Genomic DNA, 12762 nt, shown 5'->3' on the forward strand with positions numbered 1-12762 from the left:
CCTGCAGGGTTTTACCAGTAATATTCATCTGAAAGCAGAACAGTTCAAAATAGCACTGGCCATACACTCATTTGCACCCAGAACACCAGAAACCATTACAAGCCACACAGGAAGGAACGGAACCTGAGTTCTTTTCCCCTTCTTCTGGAGGACTGAGCAAGGATCCCCTGGCAGATGGGCATATCTCATGAGACTGGCTTCCTGTGATGGCAGTGGGTGGTTACAGGTGAAACTTGAGGCCTCCCATCTTCTAAAGTATAAACCAAAAATCAATCTGACTTACAACATGATTCATTTTCTCACTGGGTTGGATCACAAGAGGAGCTGAGCATTTGCATCTTCCATTGACTTCTGTGGCTCCTGCAGGTGCTCAGCACTGTTCAGGCTTTGGCCCTACATTGCAGCAAATATATCTGCTCCCTAGTACTAGTTGGCTGTGTTTGTGAAGCAGTTGTGACTAAAGCCAATAGGACATAACCTTCTTTATTAAAAAGGATCCATCATCATCATTAATTGTATTACAGTATCACCTAGAAGTGCCGGCCACGGCCCATTGTGCTAGGCATTGTACATGCACAGAATCAGAGATACTCCCTGTCCTAAAGAGCTTACAAACTATTAGACAAGACAGGCAAAGGATGTACAGTCAAACCTCGCAATAACACGCCCTGCGATAACACGAATTCGGATGTAACACGATCATAAGTTGGCTCCCCTTTAAGGCCGTAATACTGTTTGCGTTTTGCCAGAATACTACTTTTACGACATTTATAAATAAACAGCGTTCTTCCAGTCTTATAGGATAAAGTGACTCGTGGCCATTGCAGGCCATTTGCACTTGGTTCTCGGGTTGTACATGTGTATGGTGTTTGCCTATGAACTTGTTTTTAATTTCCTATATTTTCAAAAATATTTTACCGTTATGGATACGCTAGTTTGCAAATGCAAGTCATTTTCTGCCCAAGAGAAATTGTATGCCCTGGATCAACTAAAGAAGAGCAAACAACAAACTCAGCTTCCTAGAGATCTAGGAATTAGCGAGTCCACTCTGCGAGGGTGGAAAAAAGAAGAAGAAAAGCTCCGTATCCTATCCTGCATTCTTGAAGAGGAAACTGGTTTACAGCGTAAAATGGTCAAGTTTGCTAATGATGAAAGCCTAGATTCAGCCTTGTACCAATGGTTTGTCCAGGCTCGCTCAGAAGGAGTTCCCATTTCTGGCCCTATTCTGAAAGCTCAAGCAGAGAAATTTGATCACCTTATCAATGGAAATGAATCCAAATTTAAGGCGAGTAACGGCTGGCTGGACAGATTCAAGAAAAGGCACGCTATAAGCCAAGTTCTTGTGTCTGGGGAAATCCGCTCAGCTGATAAAGAGGCTGCCGATTCCTACCCAACTGAGCTTAAAAAGTTGCTGGAGGAAGGTTGCTACACAGCCTATCAAGTTTACAACTGCGACGAGATTGGTTTATGCTTTAAAATGTTACCCGATCGCACCCTTGCAACCAGGACTGATAGTCACAAACGAGAAGGCTTTAAACAGAGGAAGGACCGAGTCACTCTCTTGTTTTGCGTCAACAAGTCTGGCAGCCACAAAGTCAGACCTCTGATGATCGGAAAAGCAAGGTCTCCCAGATGTTTTCATCGTGTTAATATGAAGCCCCTTCCCTTTGAATTCACCAACAGCAAGAATGCGTGGATGAACAGCTCCATATTTGAAGACTGGTTCCATAAAACTTTCTTGCCAGCCGTTCGGGCTCATTTGTGAAAACTCAAGTAGGAGCAAAAAGCTCTTATCCTGTTGGATAATTGCCCTGCCCACCCCCCAGCGGAAAATCTTGTCAGTCGTTGAGGCAAGATTAAAGTCTCTTATCTCCCGAAGAACACTACGTCAGAAATCCAGCCACTGGACCAAGGCATCATATCGGTATTTAAGCAAAACTGTCGTCACAAAATGATCAAGCAGATGGTAGCGGATAACAACTCCCCCATCGACACATCACTGGCGTCACTCAACTTGAAAGAAGTCTGTCACCTCAGCGGAAAAGCCTGGGATGCTATCACTGCACGTTGCATTGAACGATGCTGGTTAAAGGGTCTTGGTCCAGCTTTTCCATCATCTACACACGATGATGGGAACGATGACGAGCCTGAATTTAGAAGATTCATTGAAGATGACGTACGTTTAGCCGAAGAAGCACTCAGAGAATATGAGCACAGTCATCATGATATCCTCAACTGGTTTCAGCAGATGACATCTGCCCCATATATGAACACATCTCAGATGACGAAATTGTCGCAAATGTCAGCGGGAAGAATGAAGCTGCACCACCAGAGCCCAAAACCAGTGGCAGTAATGACGATGACGACAACGATGGCACCTCAACTCCCCCACCAAAAGTGTCCGAGGCAGTAAAGCACCTAGAAGCCAGTTTGAGGTGGCTGGAAACTCAAGACGTGGACAGCGTCAAAATCCTCCAACTCAGAAGCATTCTTGACTTTGCTAGAAGCCAACAGTCTGCGGCAAATAAGCAGACCACACTAGATAGCTTTTTTTTAAGAAGTGATGAAATTTAAAATTATGGAGTCATGCAACCAGATTGACTTTGCACTTTGCGCAATGATTAGTATAGTCAATTTCACATGTTTCTTTCACGTACATGTAATTAAATTACTACTTTTGTGTTTAAAACATGCTGGGATAACCGTTGTTTTTTTTTTTTACAAGACTTAAACTGATCGGCTTGAAATGGTAAATTTTCATAACCCCGCTATAAAGCAACCCCACATTTTTTGCGATCGAATTTTTTGGACCCCAATTATTGCGTTATAGCGGGGTTTCACTGTATTATCCCATTTTACAAATGAGGACCATAAACTCAGGGAGATTATGTTTACCACTCTGTTTACCCTGTCCAAGATGGAGAGGAATGTAAAAAATTGCATACTTAAGAGCAAATCAGATTTTACTAAACTAAGGTATCATTAATACCACAAGTTATTAAGGGTTATAACTTTAGTAAGGATTATAAATAAGGAAGCAGATTTTATAGTTTACCTGACATTGAATGAGAAACAAATTACTGAGATCAAAAGTTTATTTGCTCACAATTTACTGGCTTAGCTGCAAAGCTGATTTGTTTGGAGGGTGGGGGTTGGTGTGAACAATGCAATCTTTTGACCGGTAAGTAATTTTCTTCAGTAAAGCTGTTTATTGCTGCAAAGTATAACCAAAATGTTGTTTAACAAAATAACTTTGGGAATCAACTAGCAGCTAATCATCAGCATTTAGCAGTTAGTAGGTTATTTAAGCAATTCAAACAATTTATAGCCCCAGTTCAGCAAAGCACTTAAGCACCTGCATAACTATAAGCAAGTTCTTAAATCCCCCTGAAACATTACTTAAAGTGAAGCCTCATACTTAAGTGCACTCCTGAATTGGGGTCATAGAAAGAACATAAGCAGACAAGGTTAGTGCATTGCTCACAAAATGGGCTGGCATACAGCACAACCTGAATTAACACCAACTTCCACTGGACAATTCCCTGACCTAAGAAACTACTTTTAACATCAGATATTTTAAAGAATAGTTTTGTTCACAAATTATACTTTGTAAATAAAGAGGTAATCTTCTGATGAGTAAAAAAATGCTGTTACCTACCCAGCACAACGGGTTTTGCTAAACATAAAGGATTGTCTGCTTTGAAATTATTCTCTGACAGAACACTAGGGTTTTAACCCAGCCTAGAAGAATGGTGACCCGGATTCCACTGAACAACTGCATGTAAGAACTCTGTGCCCTAGTGTAACAATAGACACTGGAACTGATGGATACTAACCTTTTGTGCCTTGTGAATGGTCTTACCACTGCATCTGTGTCACACCTTTTACACCGAAGCCACCATAGGCGCCAACTTTTTCCGGCACCAGTGAGCGCTCAACCTACCCCCGGCCCGGCCCCGCCTCTTCCCTGAGTGCCACCTTCCCTCTCCTCCCCGCTTCTTTCCAGAGCTTGCCGCCGCAAAACAGCTGTTTCACGCGGCAAGCGCTGGGAGCTAGGGAGAGAAGTGGAGCCGTGGCGCACTCAGGGGAGGAGGCGGAGCGGAGGTGAGCTGGGGTGAGGGGGCTGGTGTGGAGAGCTGCCAGTGGGTGCAGAGCACCCACCAATTTTTCCCCATGGGTGCTCCAGCCCTGGAGCACCCACGGAGTCGGCGCCTATGGAAGCCAGTACTGTTGGATCAGTAAATATTGCATTTGACTGATACTCCTGCTAATCTGATTAATACTGGCATGGAAATGCTTAGTAAATGATGGTCTCCATATCTGAGAAAAGATTCAGGAATGCACCTAATGCAATTCTGAATAACATTAGGGATGCTGACCGAGGAGATATCTGAGCCATCAGTGATTATCTTTGAAAAGTCATGGAAGACAGGAGAGATTCCAGAGGACTGGAAAGGGGCAAATATAGTGCCACTCTATAAAAAGGGAAATAAGGACAACTTGGGGAATTACAGACCAGTCATGTTAACTTCCATACCCAGAAAGATAATGGAGCAAATAGTTAAGCAATCAATTTGCAAACATCTAGAAGATAATAAGGTGATAAGTAACAGTCCACTTAGGAAGGAACAAACAGTTGCACACATACAAAATGGAAAATGACTGCCTAGGAAGAAGTACTGCAGAACGGGATCTGAAGGTCGTAGTGGGTCATAAGCTAAATATGAGTCAACTGTGTAACACCGATGTTTACTTTTCTTGCAACATTCTGGAATGTATTAACAGGTAAGCAAGACACAAGAAGTAATTCTTCCAGTCTACTCTGCACTGATTAGGCCTCAACTGGAGTATTGTGTCCAGTTCTGGGCACCACATTTCAGGAAAGATGTGGACAAATTGGAGAAAGTCCAGAGAAGAGCAACAAAAATGATTAAAGGTCTAGAAAACGTGACGTATGAGGGAAGATTGAAAAATTATGTTTGTTTAGTCTAGAGATGAGAAGATTGAGAGGGGACATAACAGTTTTCAAGTACATAAAAGGTTGTTACAAGGAGGAGGGAAAAAAATTGTTCTCCTTAACCCATAAGGATAGGTCAAGAAACAATGGGCTTAAATTGTAGCAAGGGCAATTTAGGTTGGACATTAGGAAAAATTTCCTCACTTTCAAGGTAGTTAAACACTGGAATAAATTGCCAAGGGAGGTTGTGGAATCGCCATCTTTGGAGATTTTTAAGAGCACATTAGACAAACACCAGACTGGGATGGTCTACATAATACTTAGTCCTGCCATGAGTGCAGGGGACTGGACTAGATGACCTCTCAAGATCCCTTTCTGTCCTATGATTCTGTGTGCTTGTTTTGGTATGGAAGGGAACCCAAACAGTTTAGTGGGGAAACATAGTGACCCTGATTTTGTGATTAAACACTCTGCTCTGGGCAACCTCTGTAGCAAGTGTATCTGGTTCTTCCTTGGCATGAGATGGTACTTGTCTGACCACTCATCCCTCTGTGATTGATGATGGCTCATTCCCTGCAGCATCCCAGTTAATATGACTGGGGAGCCATGCAGATTTCTTACCAGGGAGGCAGTTTGTTAACCATATGCCAGCTAAGCATTAATTCCCTTGGCAAAGTCCTAGATGATGGGCAGTGGGGTTTAGTGAGTGGAATGTTCTGACTCCCTCCTCATCCTTCCTTCTTGTGTTGGAAGCTGTCAGAATTTGATGTTTGCACAATTACTATGTGCACAGAAGAACATGTCTGTCATTGGTGCTGAAGAAGGGGGAAAGGTACACGAGAAAAAGATGCACAAACCCATTCTAGATGTTGAAATATGAGAAACAGGACCTTATGTGGGAAGCCACCACCCTGCACACAATGTATTGATTACACCCCAGTCGCTTGAAGGATCCCTCAACAAGTGACAAACTTCAGGCCCAGTCCTGCAGTGCTTACTCAAGAAACGCTCCTATGGAGTTTTGCCTGAGTCAAGACTAAGGACTCTTATCTTACTGTAAGAAAGCACAGAAGTAAGATGATTGAAGCTCATATCCATCTTGACTCATCCTAAGGAGCCAAAAAGCAACAAAATTAAATTGGAGATGAGGAGGAAAGGATCTGAGACTGATAGTCAATCCTTTTTTTTTTAAATTGGAAAAATTACAGAAAAATAAATGTTTTGCAATAACTAGCTGTTTACAAAAGTGGCTTATGGATGTAAAAAAGTTTGCTGTCATATATTTACTCTGTTAAAAATAACAATAAGGTGATTTGTCTCAGGAAAGGCAGTCTCTCCTGTGATGCACAAGTTGCCATGGTTAATACATATTTTTGTCCAGCAGCAACATAAATAGACATGTAAACCTCAGCTGGAGAGTGAGCTGGCTCCTGCCTTGAGCCTGTGATAATCTGACCACTCTTCCTACTGAGAACTAGTTACCTCTTTGTTCCACATACATATTTTGCACATTATATCTAGGAACACCCCTTACTTGGTGTGACCGGAGTCCCAGTGGGGGCCAGCTATAGTCCCTCAATTAGGGTGAACTGCACAGAATGGGGCAGACAATCCCCATAAAGCTGGTGGATATTCCAATATCTAGATTTACCAAGTCAGCATAAAACAGCTTCTTTATTACCTTACTGGTTACTCAGAAGTCCAAACAACACAGTTCCCTTAAAGTGATCCAGCCTCAGGCCTCCGTCCGGGTACCCATGTCAAATAAGATTACTTATTTCATCATATAAAAGAAAAGGTTCTACCAATCCCAAAGGATTGGACACATTGCCTCCCAGGTTATTAATATTACAGATCTTACCCAAATACACGCTACAGCTAATTCTTATTAACTAAACTAAAATGTATTAAAAACAACAGAGAGAGAGTATAGTTAAAAGATCAATATACTTAGAGACATGAGTTCAGTCCACTGAGGTTCAGATTCATAGCATAGGTGGTGAGCTTTGTAGTTGCAAAGAGTTCTTTCTGAAGTAGTTCATAGGTTACAGTCCAATGTCCAAATATCATATTCAGAGCATACCAGCATAACTGGAACCTCAGTCTTGTCACTCAAACTTCCCTGATGAAGCCTAAGCAGATCTGAGATGACAGAATCAGGACCCAAGGATCTTTTATACAATTTCATGTCTTTTGACAAGTTGGAGTTCAAAAGGTAATTAGCATGACTGTTAAGGAGGTCCATCTCCGGTACTTAGCTATAGAATTAATGTAGGCAATTTGCTTGTTCCTCCACCATTCATGGTACATTTCAAAGAGAGATGAATACCGAGATATCCCGTGTTTACAATTCATTTAAATGCTAGGATGTTCTTTTGATCTCTGAACTATCAGAATACACCATAGACAGGGACTGTTGGTTACATTGTCCACACTACTTATACCTATGTAAATACACAAGAACACAAACATTATCTCCCCACATGTCTTTTGAGGGTTATTTATTTTGCAGGAGGTTTAACCCGTTCTAGCCATGTGTCACCCTTGGCAATTCCTTTTGCTGCACTTATGTGCCCCTAATGTGCTGACATTTTAATGGACAGAGTCAAGGAGCTAAATCTACATTCCCATTTTGTTTAAAAAGCACAAAACCTCAGATAAATTATTTCAATCTTTTTTTAAATGTCAGTGAAAATAGGCTTTGGGGTTGTTTATGTTCATTGAAACATGCTCCTATTCAAATGCTGTAGACTTCTGTTGTTCATGAAAACACAGAAGTGAAACTGACCATTCCAGTCTTGTTGGCCACACTGTCCAACAGATAGTCAGGATTGTGAGAAGTTAATTTGATTTAGAAAATTATTTCAGTTGTACTAATCTGAGTTCTGAGTACTAACACAAGAATGTATCATCAAATTCATTCCTGTGGGGTGAAAGATCCCTTGAGAGCACTTTTCCTACATGCTGAGGCTACTTCATTGGTGTTGAAAGGACCTCATTTTTGGATAGTCCCATCTCTGGAAGTTTAGTTGGACCAAGCAAAGAGACAAGAACACAGTTTAAGGGCACTACTTAAAAGCAACACTTTGCCAATGTGACAACAACATTGTCTCTGTCAATTAACACCATTACACATTAACCCGTAAGCATTGCCCCTTCCCCCATTTGTTCAGTCCCTGCATCTGAGTCAGTTCGGCCTATTATTTTAAATGGTAAAAGCATGTGCTGCTTATGTGCATCCTGAACGCTCATGTCAGTATGGATTGGTGGAATCAGACCCTCTCAGTCCAATCGGGAGAGTGCAGGGGTTCTCAGAGCCTCTGTTACTCAAAGTTCATAAGGGCTTTGTTTACTGCATTAAGGAACTGTTCCAAAGTCATTGAAGTCAATGGGAGATCTTCCATTGACTTCAGTGGGCTTTGGATCAGAGACTATAGGCTCAGTCTTGGAAGGTGCTCAGCACTTTCAACTCCCATTAACTTTTATTGGAGCTGAGTGCACTCAGCACCAGGCAGCAATGGGCAGTGCTCCTATATGTTTACTGTGCTAGCGTTGTAAGTAAAGCACATTGAGATGTTTGGCTGTGTAAAACTATTGTTAAAACACTCATTCAGTGCCATTCACCAGTATAGTCGTGCTTCACAATGATATTCTTGCACAGTAAAAGTCAAACAGTTTGAATTTTCACATGGATTTACTTCATCCCATATGGAAAAATCCTTTGGAATACAAGGGAATGATAATCTTTCTGTAGGATTTTAAATGAAACTATACAATTCTATTGCAGAGATGTAATTTCCCAGTACATTCCATAGGATGGTTCAAAAACCTATAGAAAGAACTTAATTCTTCAGGTTTTTAGGACAATTTCTGCAGCATCATATTTAATTTCTAGAGAAATCTATTGCTTTCATCACTATTAAATTCTATAGAAGAATCTACAAATGCTTTACAAGCATCATATAGTTTTGGTTTTATTAAATATATGCAGTCCTCAGCGTTAAACAGTTATGTCTGTCTGTTTGAGTGTAATTCACTAGCATTTAACTAGAACTAGAATATATATGCTACCAGTATGTGAGTCAGATGAGTGGAACTACATGCTCTCCAAGTGCAGGTGGGCCTAGTGGTTAGACCACAGGACTGGGAGTCAGAAGTCATGGGCTCTGCACCTAGTTCTGCCACTGAGTCACAGTGCGACCTTAGGTAAGTCACTCTGCTTCTGAGTGCCTCAGCTTTCCTGCCTCTCAAATGAAATAATACTGTCTCTCTATCCCCCACTATTGTAGTGAGGCTAAATTCATTAGTGTCTGTAAACTGCTTTGAGATCCTCCCTGAAAAGGTACCATAGAAGCATTATTATTATAGATACACCCTGATTTGCAGCACAGACCAGTGCCATACCAAATTTGTACTGAACTAACTGTCTTATCATATATTATGAGCTGATGAAATATCCCCAAATTAAAGTGATCAAATCCATTCCCAATGGGAATTGAATTTCTATATCAAACTATGGACTAATGCTCAGCTTTTTAAAAATTAAAGTTGTGCATTGATTGTACTTTTTCAGATTCCGGCAACTTATTGCTGAATATGAGCCAGAGGTACAGGAAGTAGCCCGGCTCTTCCGCTCTGTCCTGCAGGAAGCCACTGAGAAAATCAAAGAGGAAGAAGAGGCCAAGAAGCTTGCGAGGCAGTGGAACACAAAGCACAAAACCAGCCTGTCCCTAATGACATTTAAATCCCGGGCCAGGATTTCCCCATTCAGCAGCAACATCAAGACCATTTCAGAAGACGTGGAGCGAGGCACTGAGCCAACCAAGAGAGTATGGAGTATGCCGGAGTTTAGGAGTGCCAAGGATTACTGACTTTATTAACAACCAGAATGAGATTTGAGAGAGAGCTGGTTTGGTTTTTAAAGAATGAGTTAACCATTATCTAGCCATGTGTTATTTCACCTTCATCCCAGTTCTCTCTCTTTCTGTCTGCCTCTGACTGTCTCTCTCTTGGGAGCTGTGGTTATAGTGACAGATGGTGATGCACATAGTCTCTGTCACCTATCATGCTAGCTTTAGCTATAATTTAGTGGTTTACAGTAACTTGATGGTCAGTGGTCATTTCTTATTTCAGTTTGATTGTTTCTGCTCGTTGGAGAACAGTTTGGTGCATGGTGCATTACCAATATCCTCCCAGCCTTCTACATGGCTGTCTGCAAATGCAGTGCACCCGACCACGTGAGACTTGTAGCCCCACTGAGTTAAATGGGATTACTCATGTGAGCATGCATCAGTAAGGCTTGCAGGATCTGACCCACCAAGTCAGGGTCCCTGATTTAGCTGTTTGAGACAGACATTAAACTCTATTCATCTCAGCGCTATAGAGAAGCCTCCTACATCAACACTGATTCCAGCATATTTCCACTCAATTTGATTGTAAAATAATCTGTTGCTTCATGCGAAATAGATGACAAACTTCCTAGACATAGAGGGTCACATTTTCCAGAGCAGCCGATTTTTGCATAGAATTGTGGATGCTCAGTTTTTTGCATGTGCAGGTCAGTCAGATGTCTACCTACCAGCTTTGCAGACACATGCTGTCTGCATGCACTAACATGGACTCTGGCATGTGTACATACTGCACACATACAAGGCTGTGCGTGCACATTTGAGGATCCATTAAAAGCCTCTGAGTCCCCCTTAATTTTCATTTTTGTTGCAAGGAGAGATTAGGTTATAAACCCAAGTATTAAAACCCAACTGGATTAAAACTGTCTCATATTGAGACTCCCAGGCAATTCCAGTAAGTGCTACAGCTCATATTCCAGTTAATAAGTAGATGCATTGAAATGATTGGCAAGGCTGATTCTGAAAGCAGATTACTGGAGTATATGACCAGGGGGAAAATCAGTATTCACATCTAGGGATCTTTCTATGTCCCAGAGTGTTAGAGGTCATTCCAACAAATTGCTGATGTAATTTATTTCCACTGTAGGGAAAGAATGTAGGTTCATGTCATAATCTTTTTGTCCTGGATATCAAGAGGAGAGCTTTTCTGTGTATAACCGGTTGATGGCCAGTGAGGCAATTAATCTTTTCAAGGGGAAAAAAAATCTCACAGACTATAGCAAAACAGAGGTTCTGAAATTGACCCTTTGAAGATGCAGGAAAATGCCATGGTACATTTCTGAGTGAGGCCCAACCTGCCATCCTGTGGGAGAACTCCAAGTGGGAGGACTGGCTCTGCTGTCTGAAAAGCCTCTGATTCTGCATCGGTGCTAAATCTTAACACCTAGGGGGCTCTTCAGCCAGTGGGAAAACTCATAGGGAAGGACATAAGGTAAAGAGTCTCCCTGCAAGCTTTGCTTAGGGCAGTTTGACCCCAGATCAGCATGCTGGAAGGAGGGTTTGCCCCACTCCCAGAACCTGCTCATCACCAGATATTGGCTGGAGGTGAAGCTTATTCACACAAGGGCCCTGTGTCACTGGACTCTCCATTCGCCCGCCAGCCCACACCCTGGCAGTGGGGTTTCCTACACTGGCACATGGCTCCAGAACTCTTTCTCTGGGGTTGGCAGCACCCTATGGGTGCCCTGGAGAAGGTAATGCAGTCTCAGGCTATGTTAACTCAGGTAGCTTTACCATGACAACGCTCATGCCCCTTGCTCAACCTCTCCCTGTACAAATACACACAGAACACTCAGACATAGGTGAGAGGTTTTTCGCAGGAGTGGTGGGTGAAATTCTGTGGCCTGCGTTGTGCAGGAGGTCAGACTAGATGATCATAATGGTCCCTTCTGACCTAAATATCTATGAAAAAAAAAAAAAAACCTCGGACTGCCTCCTTAGGACCCCACTGGAGCACAGGGCAGGGGGGATGATGAGTGCAGTGGCCCTGTGTGTAGTGGCCCTTCCATGGATGAGTCCTGGGGAAACAATCCACCCATTAGCCTATTAGGGCTCCGCCGAACTATTGAGCAATTTAGGGTTACATTTACCATTGGCACAAACAGGCACAGCTTCAGCCAGGTCCCTAGGGTCATGCCTGCCAACAGCAAGGGCACATTCGGCCCTTTAGCTGGCTTTAGTCAATCTTTGAAAGGAACAATTGAAACAGAAACCTGAATTTTTCCCAGGGAATAATTTGTATTGTGATAATGTTAGTACCAGAATAGCTTGTTTTGTTCATGGGGGGGAGGGGTATGCTTGTTTTGTTCATGGGGGGGGGAGCTTGTTTGGTTCACGGGGGGGAGGTAGCTTGTTTCGTTCATGGGGGGGAGGTTACTATATTGGTACAAAGTGCAGCTTTGCTGGTAAAGCTGCTCCCCACGCTAGGAGAGCTTTGCTGGCGTAGCAGACTGGTATTCCTATACCGGTAAAGTGCTCCTAGTGTGGATGTAGCCTCAGGTGGGAGGTGGGGGAGGGGGGATGTGTGGATATTATAAAAAAGCAGCTTTTTCTAGCTGTAGCTTGAATTTCACGGGCTGGTTTTGGGCCACTTGTTCAAGGGGCTGGGATGGCCCAGGGGGAAGGACCGTGCGGTGCTAGGTCTGACTTCTGCGGCATAGAATTAGAACATTAATGGTGTGGCTGACTAGAGACATTTTTGTGACCTCAAACCATCTTCTATCGCTTCAGGAAACTCTTGTGCTCTCCCGTCGTTCTGGCTGTAATTTTGCCATGTTGTCTGTTGAGAGAGGGGGCAGCTAATCTGAAACCTGCCACACTGGGTGCAGGAAGAGAGCAGTTTGGAGTGCATGGGTCACAGACCTTCTTCTCTCGCGGGCACAGGGCCAGCATCAGGTA

The 12762-nt window shown here is 42.8% G+C and overlaps 1 protein-coding gene across 3 annotated transcripts in view; it reads left to right on the top strand.

Annotated features, from left to right (window-relative positions):
• RD3 (RD3 regulator of GUCY2D) overlaps nt 1-12150 on the top strand; it is a 33040-nt gene extending 20890 nt beyond the window's left edge. For 2 of the 3 annotated variants that reach the window (XM_043543688.1, XM_007058015.4), the window contains exon 3: nt 9531-12150. In XM_043543688.1, the coding sequence (XP_043399623.1) occupies nt 9531-9828 (298 nt within the window). In that variant the 3' untranslated portion in view covers nt 9829-12150. The remainder of the gene's footprint in view (nt 1-9530) is intronic. The other variant, XM_043543689.1, reaches the window with a different exon arrangement.
• The last annotated feature ends 612 nt before the right edge of the window (nt 12151-12762 follow it).

This window comes from Chelonia mydas, chromosome 3 (genome assembly GCF_015237465.2).
Source record: "Chelonia mydas isolate rCheMyd1 chromosome 3, rCheMyd1.pri.v2, whole genome shotgun sequence".
Lineage (NCBI taxonomy): Eukaryota > Metazoa > Chordata > Testudines > Cheloniidae > Chelonia > Chelonia mydas.